Here is a 27,704-nt window from a genome sequence, read left to right on the forward strand (position 1 = left end):
CCTTCATCATGCCAGCCAGACATTTGGTCATCGCTACAGCCTCTCATAAGAAAGGATCTGTCTTCCCAACAAGCTGACCCTACTATGCTGTCACCACTCAAGGATCCCTCAGGGCCCACAGAAGGTGAGATCAAGACAGTGCACCAGTCCCAAGGGGCTTATGACTTCCATTAGCCAAGAATTCCAGATGACTGAGTAAGAGGCCATAGGCCTAAGGGGCAAGGGAATAAAAACCGCTTCCTCATTTCTCCTTATTACCATTACTTCATGCTGGCCCTCTCTCTGAGTGTCAAACTTATCATTCTTGCCTGACAAAGATGCACAGGCACTGGGTTCAGGGAAGCATCTCTGAGTTCCCAGGATGCATCTTTTAACAAATGTACACTATTTGCCTATAATGTGCCATGCTCTGGACTGGGCCCCAGGGAGTTGGTGGATAATATGTCTCTGCCCTCAGGGAGCTCACAGTACAGCAGGGGAGAGAAGTTAGTAAGCAGACAACTATAATGAAGTATGATGGGTGCTGTGAAGGGGGAAGGCCAGGGTCCTATGGGAACACATTGGAGGGTCTTCAAACCCAGACTTGAAGGGGGTGGTGGCACTTCAAGAAGTCTTTCTTGGTGGGCCTGGGTGGCTCAGTCGGTTGAGCATCTGACTCTTGATATCGACTTAGGTGATGATCACAGGATTGTGGGATTGAGCCTTCAGCTCCTCACTGAGCATAGAGCCTGCTTAAGATTCTCTCTCTCTCTCTCTCTCTCTCTCTCTCTCTCTCTCTCCCCCTTTCTCCCCTCTCCCCTGCTCTGTCTCTGTCTCTCTCTCTCTGTCTCTCTCTCTCTCTCTCTGTCTCTCTCTCTCTGAAATAAAAAAAAAAAAAAACTAGGGGTGCCTGGGTGGCTCAGTCAGTTAAACATCCGACTTTGGCTCAGGTCATGACCTCACAGTTTGTGAGTTCGAGCCCTGGGTCAGGCTCTGAGCTGAGAACTCAGAGCCTGGAGCCTGCTTCAGATTCTGTGTCTCCTTCTCTCTCTGCCCCCCAACCCATGTTCTCTCTCTCTCTCTCTCTCTCAAAAATAAACAAACATTACCAAAAAATGTTTTTAATTAAAAATTAAAAATTAAAAAAGAAGTCTTTCTTGAGAAAGTGACAATAACACTTAGTTTACAGGAATAAGTAAGAGAGGCAGGAAGAGTGCTTTGGTAGAGAGAACATGTGAAAATACCTGGAAGCTGGAGAGATGGTGACTCTAGACACATCAGTGGGTCAAGCAGAGTGACCAGATCATGCAGAACCTTGAACTTCAGCCTGAGATCAATAGGGAACAGTTGAGGCAGGGGAAATGACATGATTAGGTTTGGCACAAGGAGTGCATTACACAGAGAAGACAAGTGCCTCTCCACACCCACACTTGCCCTTAGATGCTTAATCAGGAGCTCTGCCAGGAGAGGTTCTGGAAGATTTTCTTCCCACCTGCGCTTGTGCCTGCAGAGTGGGCACTGTGATGCTTACCAGAAATGAGGAGGGAGGGTGAGCAGGTGAAAGGACTGCTACAAATGTTTTTAGGAAAATTAATACTTTGTTTGTTGTACTTACTGACCATATAAATGTTAGTTGCAGCTTGTAATGTCTCTAGTCCCAATTCCAAAAGCCCAATCCCCTCCATCAACATTTCAGTGTGTACTGTTCAAAATGATCTTCTTTCCATGTAATTTGTGATTAAAAAATTCCTCCTGTGAATAATAACACAGCCAAAGGGAGATGCAGTGAAAGTTCTATGCATTATTACCTTGTCATCATAACTCCCTCTAACAACCCAACGGGCCCTTAGAAGAGCTTGCAATCCCCAAAACCCCTTTCTGGTGATGCTGGGGGGGTTGCTGCAGTCAGCTCTGGGATCCCTGTAAAGTGGCACTGACCGTCCCCCTGTATGCACTCAGAACTCAGCAGAACTGGTATGAGAGTTTCCATTGAAGAAGATGAAAACACTTGGCTTCTTACTGTTGTGATTTAGAAGAGAGTAAGAGAATGGAGATAACAGGGAGGTTGAGAGAGAAACAGGGAATGGAGAGAAAGTGAGGGCCAAAGAAGAGGGAGAAGACAGACTCAAAAGGTGAGACACAGAGAAGAAACCAGGAGGGAGGTGGAGATAAAGAGAGGCTAGATGGAGGAAAACATCAGGGAAAAGGAGGAAGAGAGTAGAGGAAAAGAGAGAGGGAGACACACTGGAGGAAGTCTCAGTGCAATTGAGCTGCTGCTCAGGAAAGTTGGGGGAAGGGTCTGGCAAGAGATGTGTTGCTGCTAAAGCACCTGGATGCTGCAAGCAAATGGGCAGAGGCCAGGGAGAAGATAGACCCACTCTCCCTGCCTCTCTTTCCCATTCAGGGCTGGGTCACCAGATCATTGCTCTCAGCTGCTTTGCCTCCTCTGAAGCTTGCAAAGCTTACTGTTTGCCAGGCCTGCTCTGGCCCTGCCAGGGACACCTATCTCTTCCCACAGCCAAGCTGGGCTGGGGGAAGGGTATCAGGTAAAGAGAGTTTCCAAGAGTTATGGAGGGCTGGCCAAGCTCACCAGAGACAACCTGAGGGAAGAAAGCAGTCAGGGAAAAGGATATGAAACTGCAAGGATGAAGGAGATGGGACAGGCAGACAGACAGATGGACAGACAGGCAGGCAGAACAATATGAGGAAGATTCCAAGGTTCCTCTGTATCATCCATGTCCTGTGTCTCCATCCAGAGGGTTGAGGAAAAGCCAACCCTGCCCTTGGCCTCCCTGTGACCTGCTCTCAAACCTGAAGCTGTCAGCTTGAGAAAACCCAATGCCTCTGCCTAAACCCTCTCAGGTCTTTTCCCCCTTACAAAAATCATTAGGATGTTACAGCTCAGTCCCAGCTTAGCTCCAGGCTATAAGGGACACTGCTGGGGAGCTGGGAGCAGGGCAGCCTGCATGCATTCCTCCAGCTGGAGAGTTAGAAGCTGGACAGAACACCTCCAGCCCTCTCCAAGCGGCAGCAGAGGCAGCCCAAGGTCCTCCCCAACACACGACACTCTCTGAACCCCACTCCAGCTGCCAGACGACTGTGCCTTTAAATTGATGCTTTAGGAGGGTGCACCTAGGGGGAGGTGGGAGGGAGGGCAACATCTTCCTACCAGTCGCCCTCCTTCCTTCCCTCCAAGACACTCCAGGGTTTGGTGAGTGCTGCCCAAAGAGAATCTCCTTCGGCTCTCTGGCAGGCAGGCAGGCAGGCTGAGGCCCTCCGGAGCCCCTGGGCAAGCCAGAGCAGGAGCTGGTAGGGTTATCCAAATCAGGATCATTTCCAGGGGGAATAGTTCTGGCCCCTGACTGGTAACGGCAGGACAGAGAAGAGAGCAGAAGAGGAGGGAGAGTGCACAACTCCTAGCCTGGCCCCACAGGCTCCATGTGAGCAGACCAAGTTGGAGGAAGGCTCTGTACTTTCTGCAGCATTCCCCTTGCTGGGATATCACACCTACCTTGGCAGCCAGGCTGAGAAAGAGCTCCAGGTTCCTTGCGGAATGACAACTCTTGTTCCTGCGACCCTCTCCTTCCTTCTCCTCTGGACCCTGCCAGGGCAAGTCCTCCTCAGGTGAGCTGAGTCGGAGTGAGAAGAAGGTGCATGCAAACACTGGCTGGGGGCAGCAGGGGCTTCTGGCACAGTTTCCTCTAAGTTTACAAAAAAGCTTACAGTCTGGAGGGCTCCAGGGAAGGACACTCTCCCCCCAACCAGGACTTGGGAGGCTTTTGTGAGGAATGCCAAGGCCCCAGAGCTGGTGGGAAGGCTTCTGTATGGGTGAGATCTTTCTGGGCCTGGGTATGGGCTGGGTATATGAACCCCAGAACAGAGGTCATCTGTCCTGCCATCCTTTCCTGTCTCCCTACTAGTATGGCCACACACTGCTCAAGTTCCTAAAAATGACACCAATGTCTGTCAGCTGCCCACCAAATAGGCTTCAAAGTAGCAGGGATTTTCTCTAAACCATATCAGAATGAAGCTGAGCTGAGCAAACCTTGTCCCTCTGCAGTCACCCTGCCTGTGCACATGTGGCTGCTTGCTGTCCCTGAAGGGGCACTAAGTGAAAATCATTTTCTGGGCTTGAGGGCAAGACATGCTTTCAGCTTCCTGTAAATGTACTCCTACCCATTCCCACTTTCTCATGAGACCAGGAGCCAGTCTAGGTGGACAGGGTGAGTTGAGGAGGAAAGATAGCTGTGGTTTGGGCTGAACTGGTCATAAGAAGGGTGCCTCCTGAGGTGAAGAGGGCCAGGTGCCACGGTAATAACCTCCTCCTCCTCCTCTTAATTCAAGGAGCACACTAGGACTGCTTGTCTCTGAGGAGCCTCCTGCCTCACTGCTTACAGATACATTGGCTGGCAGGCAGGCAGGGATGTGATATGTGTGGGGAAAAAAACTTCCTAAGAGTGAAAAATAGCCCAGAGTAGAATGGCAGCTCAGCTGCAGTTGGTAGGAGGATGCAGGCAGAAGGGGGCACATGGTGGAGCTCATTGGCCTTCCTAGAGGGGAGGCTGCCTCAAGGCCCAAGCTTTAGTGGCAGCATTCCCACTTGGACAATTAGAGCAAGGCAAGACCTTAGGAAGTCTTGAGTCTAAGCCTTTCATTGTACATATAGAAACTTGAGTCCTAGAGAGGGGAGTGACCTGTCCAAGGTCACTCAGGCACCACCCAGGAGCAGAATCAGAGCTCTTCCCCTACCCCACCCCAGAAGCTTGCATGAGAAAAAAAATTTAGTTCTGGAACTATTGGGAGAGGTGACATGAGAGTGGGGCCGAAGATGCTGGCGAGGGTCTGGCTGCTCCATGTACAGGACAATGTGGCCTCCCAGCAGGCAGGTGGCAGGTGGCCAGCAGCAGCACGTGGCCAGCATGGACATCCTGTAGTGAAGCCACAGATTTCTGCTTGCTCCAGCACCACCGCCAGCCTCCTTGGGTTTTCAGAGCATGCTTAAGCCACCTGCTCTGGCAGCCCCTGTTTGTGGCCTCAGTGGTCTCTGTTCCCAGAGTAAGGGCTTCCTTTGCTCAGGGGATTCAAAGAGGCAGGAGTCTAGGACATCAGGGTGTGGCTTCCACTGATCTTCCCCCACTCTGGTTCCTTGGCAGCCCACCCTGGGCTGCTTGCATCATTGCATAGTGGTAGATGGACTTCGTTTTGAAGTCAATAGCTCTAGGTTAGAATCTTGGCTTTACCATTTACTAGCTGTATGATCATGAATAAGTCACTTTATCTTGCTGATCCTCAGTCTCCTCATATATACAAGGGGGATAATAATAACCTTTATCTGAGAGCACTGATGTGAGAACTAAACTAGATAAGGTGAGTAACGCATGTAGCATGATGCCTTAGCTATTTTTCTTATTTTACTGATCACAGTGCATATGATCTATATGGCCTAGCATGGTGCACAGATGATGTACCAGGGTCTGTTGGCTCAAAGAGAATTAGACCCAGAAGGACAGTAGTCACCCTGCCTCCCAACCACAGAGTGTGGCAATAGTAGTGGCTGTGAGAGAGCTAACTCTTGTGGCTAGCACAATGATGATGGCAGGATGCAGCAGGAGGGCTAGGCCCAGCCAGGAGTCCAACCTGAGTTTGGCCCTGAGCCCTACCTTGGCCCTCAAGGCTGAGCTCCTGGTCCCTAGTCTAGCTGTTGGCTGGTAAGCAGACAAGAAGGCATGTGGAAGGAGTTTTGCTGCTCTTAGAAGGAAACTTGTCAGGGGAGAAGGGGCCCAGCCTCTAGGTTAGGCCAAAGCACACTGGTCCTTTCCTCAAAATCAAGCTGTTAGGGGGAAAAGATGGAAATTGACCTTTTTGGCATAGCCATCCTTCTGGGAGCCCTTCTCATGCTTCTAGAGACCTGCTACCTCACCTGTTTTGTTGCCAAAGAGAGTTTATATGCCTGAAGCTTCCCCAAGCATTAATTGAAATCCAGCTCAAAACATAGCTTCCTGTTGGACTAAACACCAGAAGCCAAGTCTCTCTCTCTCTAGAAGCTAGGTGAAGCTAGGTCCCTAGATCCTGAGTGGCTTAGCATGAAGGCTAAGCAACTAAAACCAACTCTCAGTGATGCAAATTGTCCCTGACTCCTTCCCATCCTTGGCTAAGCCAAAACATTGCAGCAAACATGCTATTTCCAGTGAGTTGTCACTCTTCAAAACACCTTCAGAAAGAGAATACTAGATTAGGCCTCAACCCCTTGGGTTTGAGCCCTGATCCTGTCACTCACCAACTTTGAGACTTTAGGGTAGGCCACTCCTCTTTTGGTTTGTGTCTTTATTAGATTCCATATATAAATGAGATCACACGGTATTTGTCTTTGTCTGACTTTTTTCACCTAGCATAATCCCCTCAAGATCCATGTTGTTACAAATGGCAGAACTTCCTTCTTTTTACAGCTGAATAATATTCTGTTGTGTGTGTGTGTACATATATATGTGTGTGTATGCGTGTGTGTATGTGTGTGTGTGTGTGTGTGTGTGTATACCATTTATCCATTTATTTGTTGATGGACACTTAGATTGTTTCCATATCTTGACTATTATAAATAGTGCTACAATAAACACAAGGGTACATATATCTTTTTGAATTAGTGTTTTAATTTTCTTTGTATATATTCCCAGAAGTGTAATTGCTAGATTATATGGTCATTCTAGTTTTACTTTTTTGAGGAATCTCCATAATATTTTCTATAGTGGCTGTTCCAATCCCACACATCACTTTTCTCATCTGTCTTCACCCTCACTATACTGAGAATTGTGAGGGTAAAAAGATCTCATATATGTGAAAGCACTTTTTTAGGACTAACTATTGAGCTGCAGTGTTGGCTTATGGAGGTTTCTGTTCTCCTCATTTTGCAAATAGGTACCCAGACACCCATGTTCTCCTATCCTCCTGCCTGATGGAGAGACCAGCCAGAGGTGTGTAGGGACAGGAAAGTAGAGGGTCTGTGATAAATGTAGAATACAACTGGCCTCAGACTTCTTTATCTATCCTGTCCAGAGTGGCCTTGGCAAAAGAGGAAGTCAATTCTGGGACCAAAGGGCCCCAACCTATGTCCCCCTCTGATTTCCTGGACAAGCTTATGGGACGAACATCAGGATATGATGCCAGAATTCGACCCAATTTTAAAGGTAAGAAGCATTCATCCTACAAAAACCCTTTCTTCCCCACTCTTCTTTGGAGCGCACTGCCATGCCACCCCTATTGTCTGCCCCAAGAAGAGGAGGCTGGGGGCACAGGGCTAGCTCTTACAGTTCAGAAGGAGCGTCCCCTCCCTAGTGCCCATGGGTCTGTGTAGCTGGCACTGCCTTCTCCCAGAAGTGCCTTGGCCTTAAGCTCAGGGAGGGAGTCCTAGAACATGCTTCCAGACTCCTGGAATGCTCTGCCAATATGGCTGTGTTTTGCCACCTTTAGGCCCACCTGTGAACGTGACTTGCAACATCTTCATCAACAGTTTTGGCTCTGTCACTGAGACTACTATGGTAAGGAGTCTCTTTGTTCCCTGCTTCCATTCTATGTGAATGGAAGAAACCCACCAGATACCGAAACTTTCCTCCCTCTGCCTTCCTCTCCCTGTTTCATGATCATGGCTAAAGCCATGGAATGTCTGAAGTTGGTCACTGGGAGATATATTTCTCTAGCCTGGGGTTCAGTGGCTAAAGGCAGACTAGCCTAAGGAGCAGATGGCCAATCATGGGAGGTAGCTTGGTACAGAGCACAGTCTTTGGAATCAGACAAAACCCATGTTCAAATCCTGACTCTACCATCTAATAGCTGTGTGACAGGTTACTTAAATCTCTCATTTCAGTTTCCTCATCTGTAAAATGGGGATCATAACAGTACCCTCCTCACAGTGTTGGTGTAAGATTTAAATGAGATGATGCATATAAATAAAGCACTTAGCAGAGAGCCCGGCACATAGTAAGTGCTTAATAAATGTCTTTTCCCTTCCCATCTTTGCCATATCAGGCCAAAGCAGGATCCTTATCCAGTGGAAAATGTCCACTGCCCCTGAGATATGCTCCCAGCATTTCCTCCTCATGACCCTCGTGCCCATGACCCTCCTGCCCCTGCCCATGCTGGGTCCCTGGAATAACACTGCCTCTGAAGGGCCCATATGTGCACCCTCCCAGGACTACCGGGTGAATGTCTTCTTGCGGCAACAGTGGAATGACCCACGCCTAGCCTATGGAGAATATCCTGATGACTCTTTGGACCTTGATCCCTCCATGCTAGACTCTATCTGGAAGCCAGACCTGTTCTTTGCCAATGAGAAAGGGGCCAGTTTCCATGAGGTGACCACAGACAACAAGTTACTGCGCATCTTCAAGAACGGGAATGTGCTCTACAGCATCAGGTGCACCTGGTGGATGCCCAGGAAAGTTTGGGTCAAGGGGAAGAAACCAGATGGAGGCTGAGGGGTGGAAAGAGGGTCCCCTGTGTTGTACTTGGCCTCAGTAAGCTGATGTCACTTCTTTTGTACTGTCCCTACCAGGCTGACCCTCATTTTGTCCTGCCCAATGGACCTCAAGAACTTCCCCATGGATATCCAGACCTGCACGATGCAGCTGGAGAGCTGTAAGTGTCTCTAGAGAGTCACAGAGCAAGGCCTGGAATATCAGGTAGTTAACCCCATCCCATGATATTCTAGACAAGAAAAGGGCAACCCAGAGTGGGGACTTACCCTTACACACAATCAGTTGTTGGCACAGATGAGACTAGGAGCCAGGACCCACTAACACCCAACCCAATGTGTTTTTCCATCCTCACACTGTTTACTGGTTTGGCTATTCCACAGGGCTGGGGAATGGGAAGGTAACAGCTTTACATACAAATGTGCTTGTGTTGGTTGTGGGGGGTTATTTTAAAGATACTTTCTCTGCCAAAAGATATTCCCTCTCACAGTGCCTGGAGTAATTCTACCTTTACTCGCCCTGAGTTAAGACATTCAAGATGCCTATAAAAATGCCAGAGACGGTAGAGGGGGTACTGAACCCTGATTGCTCATAAACAAAGATAACTTGTAGAGAACCAGAAGAGGAGAATTCTAGGCATAGGACAGTGCCCAGAGTGTCAAGGTGAGCCAAGGGCTAGTCTGTGGCAGGGGTGCCAGCTTGTAGGGGCTGCCCCAATTGCAGAGAAGTCAAAGGATGACAAGGCTGGACCATCACCTATATGCAGTCCTTGGCCATCTCCTGTGAGATCAATACATATGCATTCAATTCTCAGAGAAGAAGGCTTCTCAGACTGCTTCCAGCATATAATAACAATGATGGGTAGAATGTGGTCAGCTCTTTAGAGTTCAAACCACTTTCACATCCTGGTTCTTATTACCCCCTCACAACTGTGAATAGTACGTAGAGCATTTTACCAAAAGGGAAATGACTTGCCCAAAGTCACACGGCTACTCTGAGTCAAGGCTCTACATTGGATATCTGTGGGCCTCGGTGTTTCTTCTTCCAATTCTACCTGACATGTGTGAACACAGTCAAATATATGGCAGGAGCCTTTACAAACTGCTAGCTGTGAGCAACTTGGCATGTTCAGATGTTAACTCTCAATATCTGCCCCAGTTCAGGGCCCTGGCTAGGAGTCTGTGGTATGCACATTGTCCCATGCATGACTTGCAGGGTACAAATAGTCTTTCCTCCCTGGGGTGAAGTGGCAGAAGGCCTAGTTCTGAGGCTGGTTCAGTTCAAGACATGTGGTCAGTACACATCCTTACTCCACTGGATTTGAGACATGTCAGGAGGTTCCTAGCTGGGTTCCTTGACATCTTTCCAACCCTTTTGACCTGCTTTATAGGTCTGCCAGAATAATTTCTCTCTGGGACTTTCTAAAGCTTGAGAACTAGATAGAAAGGAGTCTGAAATCTTTTTTCTTTACCTACTTAGGTTAGTCCCATAAGACAATTGACCAAGTACCCTCTTCAGAAAGGTTTCCCTTTCTAAGATGAGCAAGAAGCTCCTAAAACCCAGGCCTTACCTCCTCATCTGTTCTTTCTGCTGGTTCTAACCCTCTCCCTACCCCACCCAGCACCACACTCTGCAGCCCTCTGCCATCTCTGTCACTTTTAGTTGGCTACACCATGAATGACCTCGTGTTTGAGTGGCTGGAAGATGCTCCTGCTGTCCAAGTGGCTGAGGGGCTGACTCTGCCCCAGTTTATCTTGCGGGATGAGAAGGATCTAGGCTACTGTACCAAGCATTACAACACAGGTAAAAACCAGGATCTTTACTGGCTGTAAGCCACAGAAGGGCCTCCAGAGGGAGGAAAGGGAACAAGGAAGCCAGCTTTTATTGAAAGACCACTCTGTGCCAAATGTGCTAAGTGCTTCATATGCCTTATCTCATTATGGTAGGAATTTTGAGCCCCATTTTTCAGAAAGGGAAGACTAAGATTCTAAGAAGTTAAATCAACTTTCCAAGTCATATACCTAGAAAATGGCTGATTGAGAGTTCAAATCCAGTTCTAACTCCAAAGCCCATATTTTTGTCCCTATCACATGCTGCAGAGTAGATGGACCTGTGCCAGTGAGTGACAGTAGTGTCCCACCTGTCCTGGGGCTAACATTGTATAGAAAGTGGGGAATCTACATCTGACAGTAGCGAATGGCTCTGCTGAACCAGGAAGTAATAGGCTTCAGGGCACTGGCAGGCTTAACATCCACGCCTCATACTCAGCCACCATCAACCAACTCTTGAACTGGCTTGTTTTCCCAGATGTGAAATGTGGGCCAGGAAGTGGAGAAAAGTTGCTTTTCCAGCTTGAGCATCTGCTCCCTGCAGCTTCCCTAAGAACTACTTGTTCCTCAGTTGCCCTGGAAATTTGGCTACAAAGTGCTATGAACCTGAGGTAGAGGCTAGAGGCTAAAGAAGGGAAATCCTTGGGGCACCTTGGTGGCTCAGTCAGTTGAGCATCAAGCTCTTGATTTCAGCTCAGGTCATGATCTCACAGTTTCATGAGTTTGAGCCCCACATTGGGCTCTGTGCTGACAGCGCAGAGCCTACTTGGGATTTTCCTTCTCTGTCTGCCCTTCCCCTGTTCACACTCTCCCCGCCTCTTTCAAAATAAATAAACTTTATCTTAAAAAATGGAGGTAGATCCTTCTATGGTGTACTGACACGCTTTGGGTACCACCTTATGAATATGTGTGTTTGTGTATGTAGGGGTGTGGGAAGTGGAGATAGGAACAAACCATTGAATTTAGAAAATGCTCATGGGAGTGGAAATCAGTAGAACTTGTATTGGGGAGAAAACTGGCAATTTGTATATAGGTCAGTGGTTTTCAAACTTCAGTCTGCATTATATTTCCCTACGGAGCCTGTTAAAATGTTGATTCCTGAGCTCTGCCTATCAGAGATTCTTATTATATGCACTTGGAGTGATGCCCAGAAATCTGCATTTAAAAAAAATTATGTTTATTTATTTCTGAGACAAAGAGACAGAGCATGAGTGGGGGAGGGGCAGAAAGAGAGGGAGACACAGAATCAGAAGCAGGCTCCAGGCTCTGAGCTGTCAGCACAAAGCCCTACGTGGAGCTTGAACTCACAAACTGTGAGACCATAACCTGAGCCAAAGTCGGTAGCTCAACCGACTGAGCCACCCAGGCGCCCCAGAAATCTGCATTTGAACAAGCATCTTGAGGCTTCTGATGCATACGTTGAGAGGCATACTTTGAGAAACTTTAAAAGTTATTTTTTTCCTTATATATTGACCTAGGAATCCCACTTCTCGGAATTTATTAGAAGGAAATATTCCAAAATACCACATTGACTTTAGACCCCAAGAGGGTTCCTGGGTCACTGCTTATACAGCAAAGAAATTAGGACTGTTCTAAATATCCACCAACATGACAGAGGTTAAGTAAATTACACAGTGCATCTGTTTGGTGGAATATTATCCAGATGTTTAAAAGGATGCTTGCAAGATTCTTATATCAACATGGAAAGTACAAGTGGAAAAGGCTAAGATTCAAAGTTGTATACACAGAATCATTATATTGTGGTAAAAGAAACAAACCAAAAGCATGTGTTTAAAAATCCTGGAAGGAATTATCACTAAATATTTCTAAAGTAATGTGATACAGTAGATAAAAGCAACAACTTTGGAGTAATATAGAGCTGAGTTGGAATTCTGATTCTACCATTTACTATTGGGTGCCTTCAAGAAAACATAACTTAATCTCTTTGAGCCTCAGTATCCCTATATGTAAAACTGGAAATAATAATTTTACCTGCCCCAAAGAGTTGTTATGAAATTTTAATGAGATAAACTATATAAAATCAGGGCACTTAGTAGGGGCTTGATAAATGTGAGCTTATAAATATTATTATTTTTCTCTACTTCTCACTTCTTTCCTATACTAAATAAGTATTAATTTTTTAATTAAAAATAAAACTACCATTACCAAAACTAGATAAATAGATAGATAGATAGATAGATAGATAGAAAAAATGAAGGAAGGAAAGAAAATATGGATACCTAACAAAGACATGTCATAGCAAAAGTCTGGGGTGGGGTGGACTCTGGGAAAAATAGGAGGTCACAGCATCACATAGCCATAATCAGTCATTGATGAAGTTACTAGCCTTGAGGAATCAGGCCTGATAAGTTCAAACCTAGTCCAGAATAAAATAGCAATATACACATCCCCTGCTTTTTGCTTTGGTTATCCTAAGCCTCTGCTGCTGGGAGAAGCTCTGAGCTAGTGTTTTCGTAGCCTCAGGGCATGGGAAGCAGGGTAAAGTGAAGATGGCTGGCAGAGGAGGCAGAGCATTGGTACATGTGCTTTGGACTAATGCACTTTTTATTGGTGGGATAGAATGCTGCTGCCTGATGCTCTCTGGGCACCTGCTGCCTGCTATCCAGAGCTGATGTCTATTGGACACTGTTTCCAGATAGTTCCTATCCAGCTCTTCCCACTTGCTTAAGATACAGACAGTGTTTATTTCAGTGAATTGTTGTTGCTAGAGAGCATCTGGGGTACCAGCAAGCTCAAGCAAGGCTGCTGAGACTTGGGCAGAGTTTAAGCTCATTGCTTTGTTAATAATGACGATAGCACCAACTACCCATGTGCTTAACACCCCAAATACATTACCTAATTTAATTCCTACAATGATGGAGTTGATATTGTTGTTACTCTGTTTTATAGGCGAGGAAACTGAAGGTAAATTAGCTTGGGTGCTTTGCCTGAGGTCACACAGTATGTGGAAGGTTCAGAATTCAAACCAAGGCAGTCTGGCTCTGGAATCCTTCTGTGCTTAATCCTCTTGCTGTGTGGTCACAGGGAAGGCCCTCTTCTGGAAACTAGTGCTTGGACCAAGAGGCCAAGTCTTTGATGGCTGCTCTGACAGCTTCCTTAGAACAAACTTCTGGTGCTCCTTGGGACTATTTTTGAAAGGCTCATTTATTTGCCCAGCTGAGGCTCCCAGAGGCTGACCTATAGAGATAGGGATGCCCTAGTCCTGCCTCTCAGGCTCAGCTGCAGGCTGGGAACCTGAGGCCTGATACCTCACCTCTTTCCTTACAGGGAAATTCACCTGCATCGAGGTAAAGTTTCACCTGGAAAGGCAGATGGGCTACTATCTGATTCAGATGTACATCCCCAGCCTACTCATCGTTATCCTGTCCTGGGTCTCCTTCTGGATCAACATGGATGCCGCCCCTGCTCGTGTGGGCCTAGGAATCACCACTGTGCTCACCATGACAACTCAGAGCTCTGGCTCCCGGGCATCTTTGCCTAAGGTGAAGAGACATGCAAGAGAACTTGCTTGCCATAGTCACATTCATAGTCCTGTTCCCTTCTGATCACTATTTGCCTTGGATTTAAGGTAGAGGAGAGCCATTGAACAAGAGCATGTGGCCGGAGTTTTCTCTTCCCCTACAACATACTGCTAATGATATTGCTAAAGATGTGGAAGATGAGGTTGTGGGTGTTGTCTGGGTAGGGACTGAGCAGACAGTGCTTGACTTACTCTGACTCTTATCTGGAAATACTAGCATGTCCAAAATCAAAAGACCTTTAGCAAGTAGAAAGTCCCACTCCCTCATAGTACAGATGAGATGAATAAAGCCCAGCGAGATAGAATAAACCTTCTCAAGGTCATGTCCCATAAGAAACAAAAAAAATATATAAGGATTTTAAACCAACATCTGTCTCTTACTATGTCAGAAGTTGGACACTATTATAAAGAGCTCTAGAGACAACGTCCATTCTTTTGGGGTGAGAACATTTTGAGGTAGCAAATGGCAGTTAAAGTCAGTGGACTCTGAACATTTGTGGCCTGGTGATGCTTTGATTACACAAAGAGATTTGTGCTCATGAAACTGGGCCCAGGTTCTTCCTGCCTTATGTCTCCATGTAGGGAATTAAGAGGTTACCTCAATGTCCTTACAGTCAGCAAGATTCTGAGAAATCAGGGAACAAACTGATTCATTCATTCAGTAAATATTTATTGAGCATGTACTATGTACCAGGCACTGTTCTAGGCCATGGAAAAATATAGGAAGCAAAAGCAACACAGTTACTTGTGGAACTTACTGTGAACATAGTCCCTCTCATTTTGATTTGATGGGAACCAGGCCCTGTGATCTCCCATCTCCCAGTGCTTATTCCTAAGAAGACGTTTACAGGGAACTTAAACAGGGTGTAATCTCAGCATCCATGGTGAATTTACAAACTTGCCATGGGATTGGTGTAGTGGTTAAGAGTAGGAGATTGGAGGCAGGAAGATTTGGGTTTAAGTTCCACCCTCATCATTTACCAATGGTATTCTTAGGTAAATTCCTTAACCTCTCAGTCTCTTTACCTGGGACACAGGAATAATAATATTACCTCTTCCATAAGGTTATTGAAAGAAATAAATAAGATAATGTATTAACACAGACAACAGTGTTTGGCACCTAGTAACCACTCAATAAATGTTTGTTATTGTTAAAATTGTTAGGTGTTAAGTGGAAAGAATGGAGTGGTGGACCTGGGGCTAAAGCAGCTGGTGATGCTCCCAATTATCTTTGAGTTTCTGGAAAACCTTTGAGGTAACCAAAGTCCTCTAGTGATAAACAGTGACAAAGTTCAGATTAGGATCAAGTGTTTCAGGGGAAGTTGTCAGAAAGTATTTCCTATAAATGTATTTCCTAAATGGACAGGGATATTGAAAAGGCTCTGAGAGACAGACGGGGTTTAGGCAAGGATGAAAGGGCCAGGTGGGGCTGTGATGGCTGTGTTGTGGTAGTAGACTTGTAGGAAAACCAGAGACAGAAAAGTAGTTCAGACCTTAGAAACCTGCCCTGGTTTATTGCAGCTGCCATGCAAGGAGATTCTTCTCTGACCTGCAGGGAGGTTGCAATTAGCGCCTTATTCTTGCCAAGATAACCTCCTTTTCTAGTCCCCTCCTGTGAGCAAGCACAATCTGTCTGCTCCTAGGAATCACTTAGTTTCCTCATTTGGAAAAAAAAAATGGACTTTGTTAGAGGGCTGTTTGTTTGCAGTATTTTGTGCCTTCTCATCATATTTTGATGACCTTTTTGTGGTCTCATTGACCAGTAAGCAAAATATGTAGGCATTCACCCCCAAAGTAAATAGACTCATTGGCCAGCCCACAAAGTAAGGGACTAAGTCAGGGAGCTTCTGTTCACTCTTGAGTTTGTGCAATGTTAGATTTGGGGAGACCCCTAAGGAAAGAGGTGGGATAAAGTCAGGGGCTTCTGAAAAGGTCAGTAATTTCACTCCCAATACAACTCTAGTGTCCAGGATGAGAGAAGCAGAAGCTCACTTGTATGGAATTCAGCTGGCATGGCCATTCCTCATGCTCCCAGGAAACCACACTTTCTTTGCCTTTTTGGGGGCTCCCAAAGGCACTGATCACAGTCTCTTTGCCTGCTCTCAGTCTACATAGCTCTGGGTGGCTCAGACCAGGACAGAGGGCTAAATGGAAGTTTCTGCCAGAGACTGACAGAATTGACCTAAAGTTGCAGCAGGGAGGAGGGACCCAATTTTCTTGAGAAACTGTGATCTAAATGGCCCACTACTTCTGGGGCAGGTTTTAGTGAAGAGGGCCAAGAAAGCAAGCAGAAGCCAGCAGAGACAAATACACTGCTAAACCATCCACCTGTCCATCCATTCATTTACAAAATAATTGCTATGTGCCAGGCACTCAGCTAGGCCCTGAGGATAGAATAATGAACATAGTAGAAACAGTCTCTGCCATCAGAGAACTCACAATCTATTGAAGGAAATGGCCAGGTATATTTGATGGATGCTAAGAATGTGTAGGTAACCTGGGCACATATAGCAGGGGCAACCAAACCATACTGAGATGATTATGGAAGGCTTACCAGAGAATGTCATATATAAAGTGAACATTTAAAAGTTATCGAGGTTGGGGTACCTGGTTGGCTCAGTTGGTGGAGCATGTGACTCTTGATCTCAGGGTTGTGAGTTCAAGCCCCATGTTGGATATAGAGATTACTTAAAAAGAAAGTGGTTTTTTTAAAGCAATAGGTAAATGAGAAACACAGAGAGATTGTCTCCTTGGGAAACTACTGAAAAAATTTATCATGGGAGAGTCACAGATTACAAGAGGCAAGATGAGGCTGAAGAAGTAGGCAAGGGGCTAAATGTCATGCTAAGGGGAGCATAAACTGTATTGTAAAAATAATGGAGAGCCATGAAGTTTGTAAGCAGAGGAATGATATAATTAGGTTTACATTTTGAAAACAAAACTCTAGCTGCTGTCTGGAAAACATATTGTAGGTGGCAAGCATAGATGCAGGGAGACCATTTAAGAAAGTGTGGAGTCATTCAGATGAGCTAGGATAGTGAGTGGATGGATTCCACAGATATTTAAGGTGTATTATTGACACACTATTGTTAATAAGACTTCATTCCTGTGGCTTGAGGTGTCCTTTCTTTTGATGGTCCAAAGCCCTTCATGGACCTCCCTTGTCATTACCTTATTATGGATTTTCATAGCACTTACTTGACATCCCTGGGGACACAGTGGGACTGGGAGATGCTGAATGAAATAGGATGCCCTCTTAATAGGTGGCAAAGTGGAAACCCCAAGGGATGCTTAATCAGGGTTGCCTTAGTGGAATTGTCTTAAAAGAGAGCAGGTTTTCTCAACCTTAGCACTATTGACCTTATAATTGTTGTGTGTATGTATGTTTATGTGTGGGGGGCGGGGGAGGAGTCCTGTGCATTATAGTATGTTTAGCAGTATCCCTGGCCTCTACCCACTAGATGCCAGTAGCAACCCTTCCCCAAATTGTGCAACTAAAAATATCTCTAAACATTGCCAAATGCGACTCAGGTGAAGATGCAGGGGGGCGGGGGGTGGCATCACAAGAACCACTACGGTAGAAGGTTTATCCAGTGAGACCTGCTCCTTACCTGGGGCCTGTAGCACCCTCACTGCCCAAAATAGCTGGTAAAAGAGGTTGTCTGTCATGAATCCTACTCCAACTGGGGAGTCCCATGAGGTGGGCTCAGCAGCTCAAAACTATGTAGGGGGTCCATCTGGTTGAAGAGGTGAAAGGACTTCATAAACCTAAGTTCTGTACCTCTCCTGGCCCCACTCAGCCAAAACCCCATTCCAGGAGAGGTAAATGTTCAATCTTCACAAGGGAAATGGAAGAAAAAAGTACTTAAAAGGCTTCCAAGGCAGGTAGTGAGAGGAGAGCACTAAGAACCAGATAGGTAAATGCCAACAGCACCTTGAAATTAAAGAAGTGTCTATAGCTGGGGGTTGAGTGGCATTCCCTTGGGCCACCGAGCTCAATTCTTTAGGAGGGCCTCTCTTTTTTTATTATTATTTTTTATATTAAATATAATTTATTGTCAAATTGGTTTGCATACAACATCCAGTGCTCATCCCAACAGGTGTGGCAGGTCCTCTCATAAAGAGCAGAAGAAAAAAAACACACAGGGTTAAGAGAATAATGGGGGTAGAGGAGGGAAAGGAAGGAATTCCTAGTCTGATATTGAGACTGCAGCCTCGATGAATAGCAGTGACGCTGAATTGAAAGCCCAGAACCCCCAAATCCTAGTGCCAACTTCTCACTGAGTAATCTTGGCTAAGACTTTTCCTCTTTAGGCCTCAAGTGTCCTCACACGTCTCACACGGGAATAACAAACCGTGCCCAATTTCCATCAGAGTTGTGAGAACCCTAGGAGATTAACAGAGGGCAAACAAAAGCAGTGTTCATGTTCATTGCTGTTTATTGAAAGAAGAGAATCAGAAGAAGATAATAATGAAAAGAATAATAAACAGGAACAGAAGCAGAAGTGAGAAAGGAATAAAAGAAAGTAAAAGAAGTGTAGGGAGGAAAGGGAGATGGAAGTGGAGGGTGGAGAGTGCAGAGAAGTAAAGGATGATGGGTAGCCCGATCTCTTTCACAAGGGCCTTCAGGCAATGGGACATATTGTGGAAAGCTTCTTTAAAAACCAGGAGAAATTCAGGATAAAACTGAAGAATAGCAGGCAGTTGATATGGGCTGGCAAACAACTGGATAGACCATGGAAGGGCTCCAAGAAGGTTGACTGTTCTGTTGGTTGATGTTGCAGGTGTCCTACGTGAAGGCAATCGACATCTGGATGGCTGTGTGCCTGCTCTTTGTGTTCGCTGCCCTGCTGGAGTACGCTGCTGTCAATTTTGTCTCCCGTCAGCATAAGGAATTCATGCGACTTCGAAGAAGGCAGAGGCGCCAATGTATGGTAAATATAACTAGAGTGGGGCCCACTTCCTTTCTCCTTTGAACTCCTTCCTCCCTACTACTCCTCCCACAAACCAAGACCCAACATAGTGCTATAAGGTCTAGACAGGCAGTCAGGAACCCTGGATTCTAGTCCTAGGCTGGTCACAGATAAGCTAAGTATTTTAACCTCTTTGATTCCATTTTTTTATCTGTCCAATGAGACGTTAATCCCTGTAAGAGCAGTCTAGTAGAGTGACTAAGAGCATGGACATACGGGGGTGCCTGGCTGGCTCAGTCAGAAAAGCATGTGACTCTCGGGGCACCTGGGTGGCTCAATCAGTTGAGCATCTTACTCTTGGTTTTGGCTGGGTCATGACCTCACAGTTCGTGGGTTCAAGCCCCAAATCGGGCTCTGTAATGCTCTGGTTTCTCTTCAAATCGCATAAATCTTTCGCCTTTTACCAAATCGGGCTCTGTGCTGACAGTGCAGAGCCTACTTGGGATTCTCTCTCCCTCTCTCTGCCCCTCCCCTGCTCTCACTGTCTGTCTCTCTTTTAAAAAAAGAGCATGTGACTCTTGATATCAGGATCATGAGTTCAAGCCTCACATTGGGTATAGGGATCACTTAAAAATAAAATGTTTTTTAAAAAAGCTATCAAGGTAAATGAGAGACACAGAGATATTGTCTCCTTGGGAAACTACTGAAATAATTTATCACGGGATAAATTAAAAAAAAAAGAGCATGAAACAGTGCCTTGCACATAGTAAACACTGAAAAAAATGTTAGCTAGTATTAGAACCATGTCAATTTAGTCAATATGAGATTACTTTGAGAATTAGTAATGGTTTTCCCTGGCTCTCCCCTCACCCAGGAGGAAGGTACCCCAGGTTGCCATACATTGATTGGTGGTTAAGAATTCAAGAGTCCGGCATTGGGGCCTTTCTAGGGAAGCATTATAAGAGGGTCCCCATAGCTAAGCTGGAATTGAAAACCACTACTTGCCTCTTCTGGCTGTTGGATTTCTTCACCTTGATCTTCATTGGGTGCATCAGAGTTGTTGGGTGTATCAGAGTTGTTGGGTGTGAGGTGTTGGTCTCCCTCACTCTTGTTTGTTAACCCCATTTCTTCTACAGCAGAATGATCACCCAGGGGAAATAGAGATCTTGTGACCCTGACAACAGAGGCAGTTTGCCCCTCCCCATTGCCCAGACAATGGGTGCTAGGTATGTTGTCATGACAACAGAGGTTCCTGGGCCACTTTCACAGAAGCAAGTGCCCAATTATGTGCAAAGCCAAAAGCCTTTGCTGAGCTACATACTGGCGGCCTAATAATCAGAGTTCTGGTCTATCTTGAGCTCTGACTCCTTGTTTTCTGCCCAATTTGGAGGATTTAAAGCCAGAGAATATACACATATGACCTCTTAGGGGAGAGAAAATGATCTGATCCCACTGGCTGTAGCCTATTGGGGCCACTCCAGCACTAAGATTTTCTCTCTTCCAAATACCCCACCTCCCACCTCAGTTGCTTCTGGAGTGCCCAACCATATGTCCACACTAAAAATATCTTTAAAAGACAACTCCTGGATCTCATGTCCCTAGCTAGGATCCCTTTCTGCTGAAAGCAGGGCTCCTGTTTCATCTATTGGTTTGTCAGAATTCATCAGTTCTTGCCTGGACTTTAGTCAGGCTGAGAAACATGCCCTCTAGTGGATTGATCCACAACTGCATCTCCTTGAGTAGGACTCCTTCAGGAGGCTTAAAACCTTTCCTATCGCATGCTGAATGTTAGAAAAATAATATATAGACTTGACAGAAGGGAAAGAAAAGAGTGCTCCCTTTTCTAAGGTAACTGTCACTATCTCCTCTTTATCTGTGTCAAACCTGCCTTCAGCTACCAAAATCTTATCTTTATAGGGGTTTTAATCTTGATGCCTTCTCAATGCCTACCTGCTGCCAAACAGTTCCAGTGTCCTTTTGCCAGCTAAATTGCCTTTGTGAGTGTCCTAGCAACAGAGTACTGCTGCAATTACTGTAGAACTACCCCAGGTTGACACTAGTCCCACCTCCTTCCCTGCACCTCTCCAGCCCCCAACTGCCCACAGCCTATCCCTTCCTGGTCATATATATGTTGATCCTGACATCATAATGGAGTCTGTCATAACCAGTGCTCAATTATTACAAAGTTATAACTACGGCCTGGGCCCCACTTAGGCTCCTGAATCCTGCCAAAAAGTGGGCTGGGCTTATTACTAATATAAATAAAACCTGAAAATCAAAACCTGTGCCATTAGCCCATGTCCCTTTTTGTGTTTCCTAAAGCCATTACCATTGCAGTGGAACTGTAGCAGGAATCCTGGAGGCCACTGAGCTGGCAGGAAAAGTTTATGCAGAGTTAATCTATTTCCAGAACCTCTCTCTGGGCTGTGCTGTTCCAGCTAGAAAAGCAGGAGTCTTTGGTCTGAGAGGAGCCTCTTAGGGGAGGGGAGAGCAACCATATGATTTTCAGGGAGCCCTTAGCCAAGAGGAAGTTAGGAGTATTTTAGGAGCCAGCCAGCTGTTCATCCAGCTCCAGGCTTAATCATGTTCTCTAATCTCTCCTCAACCACCCATCTCCACTGCATGGTGGCCTTTTTTCATGTCACTGTCTAAAATAGTTTAATTTCTTTTCCATACATTTCTGCTTTGTCTTCCCAGTTAGGCTATGAGCTTCACAGGGAAGGGTCTGACTCTCTTTTTTTACAACCTCACCAGGCCTTAGCACTAGGCTCTGGACACAGCAACCATGTTACCTATTCTACCAACCTTTGCAGGCTCATTGGAGAGGGCAGTATTTCAAGCTAAACAGAGAGGAGGCCTTGCCATTATCAGCAGAATAACTTGAGAAATGGAAGAAATTTCAAAATACTGCCAAGTCCTCTCAGGGGCTTGGTCCCAGAACCCTGCTTGCCTCTCTCCTTCTGCCAGCACTTCCCCCCACTCTCCAATGTCTTCTTTTCATTCACTTCAATACATATTACTAAATACCTATCACTCGTTCCCATCTCCACACCTTACCTCTCACATTGTTCATTCCTTCCCCAACTTGGTTTTGGAATATCTTTACTCTCTAGCACCCAGCTGTCCTCCCCTATAGATACCTGCAACAAAAATATTCTATTTCAATAGCCATGGAAGCCACTAAGTGGTGTTTATATCTCCATTGTCCCTCCCCCCTCCCCAAACATACCTCAGAATTTGGCTTAAATAGATAATACTCCTATCCAAGACCCCAACCCTTGGATTTCAGACCACTTATCTTTGTCACCAACTGCAAGTGGTACAATATGTTAAAATCAAAAAGAGTCAAGGGCAGCTTACTCTAGAGGTCATATATTTTGTCCCATGAGGGATAGCTTTTTTTCAGCCTGGTAAATTTTTTCCAAATAATTCCCTTTAGATTTACTATGATTTACTATGATTGGAGAAAAGAAGTAAATGAATCTATAGAAACAGAAAACGGCAGTTGGATTCAACTTTCTTTTTCAGAGTCTTTGGCAAACATATTCCATACTTTTATCCTCTAGCTGAGGAGCTGAGAAGCTGAGGAGATAAGAATGAGCAGTGGGGAACTAGGGGTGTGAGGGACCCTGAAATGGAAAGCAAAAGAGAAAATTTTTTTTCCTCTCTCATGTTTAAATTACTTGAAAGATATTTTGTTTACCTCTGGTTCTTCATTTCCAAAATGGGTCCAACACAAATGCCATGTAGGAAAAGTATAAAAACGAACTAGAAAATACAGGTGAGGTGAGACACGGCCTTTGGTGAAAGGTTATGGAAGTAACTTTGAGCAGACAGCTAAGGCAGCCCTACTGCCACTCAGGGTCAAAGCAAAGCCACAGTAGTGAATTGCCTCTGGCCTACACATATACAACTCTCTTCACAGAGATTGGCAAAATCAAAGATTGGGTGGCAAAGCTCTCTGGTTGGCAGACTTATATTCTTACCTATGCCAAAAGTGCCAATTTTTTTAGAGGCTGAAGGGCATCAGGCCATTGTGCATGGGTGGGATAAGGAATAATCATTTTTTCTGCCAAGCACTTTGTAACTGAGTAAGACTCTCTTCTGAGTAGACTCTTCAGTTTGAGACGCTAAGAGGATGCCAGCTTCATGAGAACAAAGCCATTCCCTGTCTTATATTCTGAAGCATATGTCTCATCAGTCCATTCATTCATTCAACTAATATCTACTGGGTGCCTACTGGATACCAGGCACCATGCTAGGTACACGGCAGTGAACAAGACCAATGCCCTTCCCAAGGTCTGTCCTATGAGCCCACAGGAAACAGAGAAAGAGATGGAATCTGTTGGTAAATATCTGGCCTGAACTTGCCCATTCCTGATGCCCAGCGACAGACTCAGCCTTCTAGTGAAGTAATAATCAAGGGCTACTGGGACCCACAACACCAATATCTCACCTATGAAGCCACTTTTCAGTGTGTTACCATAGCTGCAAAGGTCCCATTATAAAGACCCTATGATGTCCTTCTAACTATACAATGTGTTTAAAACCTACTTTATCCACATTGTATATATATATATACACCTATATACATGTATATATATACATATATAAATATACAGATATATGGCATATCAATTCAGTATACGTATACACTATTCTGTTTTAGCACTAAATGTCCTGAATCTTAGGAAGCCCCCAGTCCTAGGCAAACCAAGGAGGTAGTAGGTATCATCCCACAAGGGGGCATTTCACTTTAGGTGATTTCTTAGATGGCTGAAGCTTTTACTCCTATAAACATCAACACTTGCAAAAATTGTAACCATCTTTGAATGAAGTATTTTTAGGTTCTAGTGTGTACTTAGCTGTCCTCTATTTTCCAGACTGTGAACCATCATTTATAATGGCAGTGTGTGCTTTAGAAGTAGACAAAATTAGGTGTGTCTGGGTTGTATATAAGCTAAGAGTAAATAGGCTGTGAGTAGGGGCCTGTAGGGCTCTCATATGAGTAAAACTCTCTCTATTGATAGCTCAGGGTCTTTGGTCCTTTCTCTTTTTATTTCTATGTCTCCTTCTTTATATCTCTCCCTCTCCCTCTTCCTCTATCTCTATCTTTCCCTTTATCTCTCTTTCTGTCCTTACTTACCTCACTTTCCAACTATTATAGCTACTTAAGGTTATCCGCTGACTATTGGATAAATGAACTTTGTGTAGCTGCTACATTATTTAATGCTGATATAAAATTTATTTCCCCAATGCTAATGTGTTCATCATAATGCATATATTCTACATAAATGTAATATGTATTGGGTAATAAATGTTACCCTAGATGTACTGACCCCTTTGTCAAAATCTGCTGAGTTGCAGAGAAGCACATGTATCTGCAATAGAGTAATCAGCTTTACTGTAACTTGAATGACCAACGAGGTTATTTAAAACTTTTGGAATTTTCAGCTTTGAATGGAGATAAACAATTTTTTAAAAGATACTACATAGAAGGAGAATTAATCCTGAAGCTTTTGAAAGTCATTAAAGTCAAGTTCACCAAGTCTAAATATCTTAACTGTGCATTCTAAAGGTTTTATTGTTCTGTTTATTCTGTTGATCACCAGTCAGAGATAACTTGGCATTGAGATATCTTTCTCACAGTGGGTTTGCACTTCGCTGGGTTTTAGATGGCTTTAAATGATGTTATGCAATTTAAAAAGACATCTTGGGGTTTATCTGCCAACGGAATCATAAAATATACCATATGTACCATGAATAGCTGCTGAGCATACATCTATCTCATGAGTTTTGTGACCATAAAAAGCATGCAGTGGTCCTGTGTACCAAGTTACCTGTCTGCATAGCATCACCTATGAGATATTTCTGTGTGGCCTGGTCTCTATTCCTCTGCCTTAGAGCTATAACCTCAAATTCTGTCTTTTCTGCCATGTAATTTCAGGAGGAAGATATCATCCAAGAATGTCACTTCTATTTCCGTGGCTATGGCCTAGGCCACTGCCTGCAGGCAAAGGATGGAGGTCCAAAGGAGAGTTCTGACATTTATACCCCCCAACCTCCAGCCCCTCTTCTAAGGGAGGGAGAAACCATGAAGAAACTTTACGTGGAGCAAGCCAAGAGGATTGACACCATCTCCCGGGCTGTCTTCCCTTTCACTTTCCTCATCTTCAACATCTTCTACTGGGTTGTCTATAAAGTCCTACGGTCAGAAGATATCCACCAGGCACTGTGAATAGGGTACGGCTAAGGGCTAGAAAGTCCAGCTGTTGTCTTCCTGCTTCTTCCTGTGTGAGATTCCCCCTCCATTGGATTCCATCAGGAGCTTGGAGAGTTCATTTCTGGAACCTCAACAGCCAATCCCAAAGCTATGCATGTCTACACTGCATGGTGCCAGTGGTGGCTGTACTTAGAAAGAGGGCTTATCTGCTCGAATCCGGTTATTCTCCATGCTATCCCATTTCTCATGAGAGTAAGGTTTGGCCATATTTCTGAGTCCAGGATGACCTTTTTCCCTTGCTGGAGCCTGTTTTCCAATTCTCCAGTGGAGAATTTTCAGATCATTGCTACTATATTCTGACATTTGTTATCTTAACCTGCATCTTTCTTCATGCTGTTACCTCCCACCCAGAGCCTGGCCTTTGCTCTGTCCTCTGTCCCTCCTACCACAGGCTCAAATAGGCAGTCTTTTTCATCCACAAGTGCTGCCTTTTGTGACACAGTCAGTTGTCCTTGACTATGGGAAGAAGGCAAGGTGACAGGTTCCCTACCTCTCAGCAAGGTGGGAACAGTCATGGGCTGCACTGAGGTAGGGTATTGCTATATTACTCAACAGAGAGGTCTTCAAATCTCCTAGGATGTTCAACACTGTCAGAAATGTGGTCAGGAATCTTAGACTCTCATAAAATCCACCCTTCCAGATTCATCTGAACTTCCAGGTCTCAGAAATATTTGTTTTATTCCCTAACTAGTATGGTGGCAGGGTATGTTTGGCTGCTCAGGAGTGTAAAAAGAGAAAAATTCTTACTCTTTAAGAAACTTAGTGATGTTAGAAAACCTTCAAAAAAAAGTGAAATCCAAGGTAGTAGGACCTGGAAGGAGTAAAATATAGAAAATATCCTAAGAGAATCTTTTGTTGGCTGGGCTATCATTTGTTTCTTTTTCTCTGAAGTCTTTTTATTTCCCAGGATCCCTCATTTTCAACTTGCTCCTTAACCTTCTTTTAGTGAGCAAATAAAAGTGCCATTCAACTTTGTCCAGGATAATGTGGGCTTCAAGCTTCCTGGAAAGGAACTAGGCATATAGAAGACCCCGATCCTGGACAGACATTGACTTGGCCAACATCAGAGTAGTAGTTGTAGAAGTTAAAGACCCATAAGTTGCAGTTATTTCTTAACCCTTCTCTTGTTTTTCTTCTCCTTCCACAGTGAGTAAGGGTGGCAGTCAGTTGAAGCTACCAGAAATGTCAGAATAGAGAGGATGTGAAAGAGCCCATTTCAGGTCTGAAATACCAATGGGACATGGGGAAGCATGGGTCTGGTATGCTGAATCCTTTGAAATGACACAACTATGAAGCACTGAAAAAGGGAAGATTAAAGTATAGGGCTAACAGCTGGAAGATGGGTGATCCAATGATCTCTTAAATATCTTGTCCATTTCTCTGAACCTAGAATAAGTACCTATGTGAATCTAATCTCTCTCTCTCTCTCTCTCTCTCTCTCTCTCTCTCTCTCTCCCTCTCTTTCTCTCTGTTTCATTCCTCCCATCCCCTCCCTCCCTCTCTTCCTCAAAATGGCGTTCCAAATTGAAAGTCAATAAATCCAATGACCAAAGCAAATCCTACAGTCAAAGCAAGAGCTCACCTCTTTCTTTCACTCTTTTTCCTATTGAGCTCATCTGCTCTTTTCTGTTCACTGAGATACTCCTCTCATCTGTCTCTTGGTTTTGAGGAGAGAATTTGGGCTGACCAGGACAGCTGGACCAGAAGTTAATCTTACTGATGATATTAATTATAACTGTGGTGCCAACTGGATTCAAAACTAAAGGACTGGCTTAAGGGAGGAGATTAAGAGGGCAGAGAGTCCCTATTTTCCCATTTCTTCCTAGGTAGTGCCAATCAATGAGAGGCCACGAGCAATACCCCTTTGAAAGGAGGAGAGAGTATCTCTTTGATATTCTCCATGGCAGGGCTGGAGTGTCAGGCTGCTGCAGCCCGAAGGCGGGGGTAGTGGGGGGTGGACTATGGAGATGAGCTTACTGCACAGAGCTCTACTTGTTATAGATCTTGTCCAGATGGGCCAACTGCACAAATCTGCCCTGTTGGAAGTCTCAAGAACAATGCCCTAGAGACAGCTACAGCACTGAGCAATAGAGCCTGCCCAACTGGGACTCAATTCAGTGCATCAGCTGGTGCTGGGAGCCAAAGAAGCCAAAGTACCAACCAACATAATAGCCCAAGGGAGTTCACAAAGCTACTGAGAGGCAATGCCAGGTGGAAGGTACTGTCTTTCCCCATCAGAGCCCCCAAGTGGAGAAGGGAGACATGGTGTCAGAATCAGGTGGAAATGACTTTCATTTTCCTCATCCTTACCACACATGTATGGAGGAGGGGTGATGGGAAAGCTGGATCCCACTGGAAGTATCTGACACCTACCAATCCATTCAATCATGAAATTCTTGAATGTGGACGCTTTTCACCACAGTGAGTTGGCGGGAGGTCACAGAAGAGACTCACTTGAAAGTCACTTCCATTTATCCTCATAGTACTCATCCCTCCAGAGACCCACACTACTTTCTGTTTTAAAACAGCATTTTTTCTTTTTTCTTTTTTTTTTAAGTAGGCTCCATTCCCAATGTGGGGGCTGAACTCATGACCTTGAGATCAAGAGTTACATGCTCCACCAACTGAACTAGCCAGGCACTCCAAAATGGCATATTTTCTAAAGGAGAAAAAAACTTCCTATATAAATAAAGT

At 45.0% G+C, this 27,704-nt stretch overlaps 1 protein-coding gene across 3 annotated transcripts; it reads left to right on the forward strand.

Moving 5' to 3' along the window:
- The first annotated feature begins 3,190 nt into the window (after window positions 1–3,190).
- On the forward strand, window positions 3,191–25,036 carry LOC145714637 (glycine receptor subunit alpha-4). 3 transcript variants are annotated; one of them, XM_081794301.1, is made up of 9 exons: window positions 3,191–3,603; window positions 7,030–7,160; window positions 7,444–7,511; window positions 8,163–8,386; window positions 8,525–8,607; window positions 10,107–10,247; window positions 13,562–13,776; window positions 18,599–18,748; window positions 24,675–25,036. In XM_081794301.1, the coding sequence occupies exons 1-9, from the start codon at window positions 3,533–3,535 to the stop codon at window positions 24,963–24,965; spliced, it is 1,374 nt and encodes a 457-aa protein (XP_081650427.1). In that variant the 5' UTR covers window positions 3,191–3,532; the 3' UTR covers window positions 24,966–25,036. The 3 variants fall into 3 exon arrangements, with proteins under 3 accessions (XP_081650427.1, XP_081650428.1, XP_081650429.1); XM_081794302.1 differs by lacking the exon at window positions 10,107–10,247; XM_081794303.1 differs by lacking the exons at window positions 3,191–3,603; window positions 7,444–7,511 and having other exon boundaries at window positions 7,047–7,160.
- The last annotated feature ends 2,668 nt before the right edge of the window (window positions 25,037–27,704 follow it).

The sequence above is a fragment of the Panthera onca genome, chromosome X (genome assembly GCF_046562875.1).
Source record: "Panthera onca isolate mPanOnc1 chromosome X, mPanOnc1 haplotype 2, whole genome shotgun sequence".
Lineage (NCBI taxonomy): Eukaryota > Metazoa > Chordata > Mammalia > Carnivora > Felidae > Panthera > Panthera onca.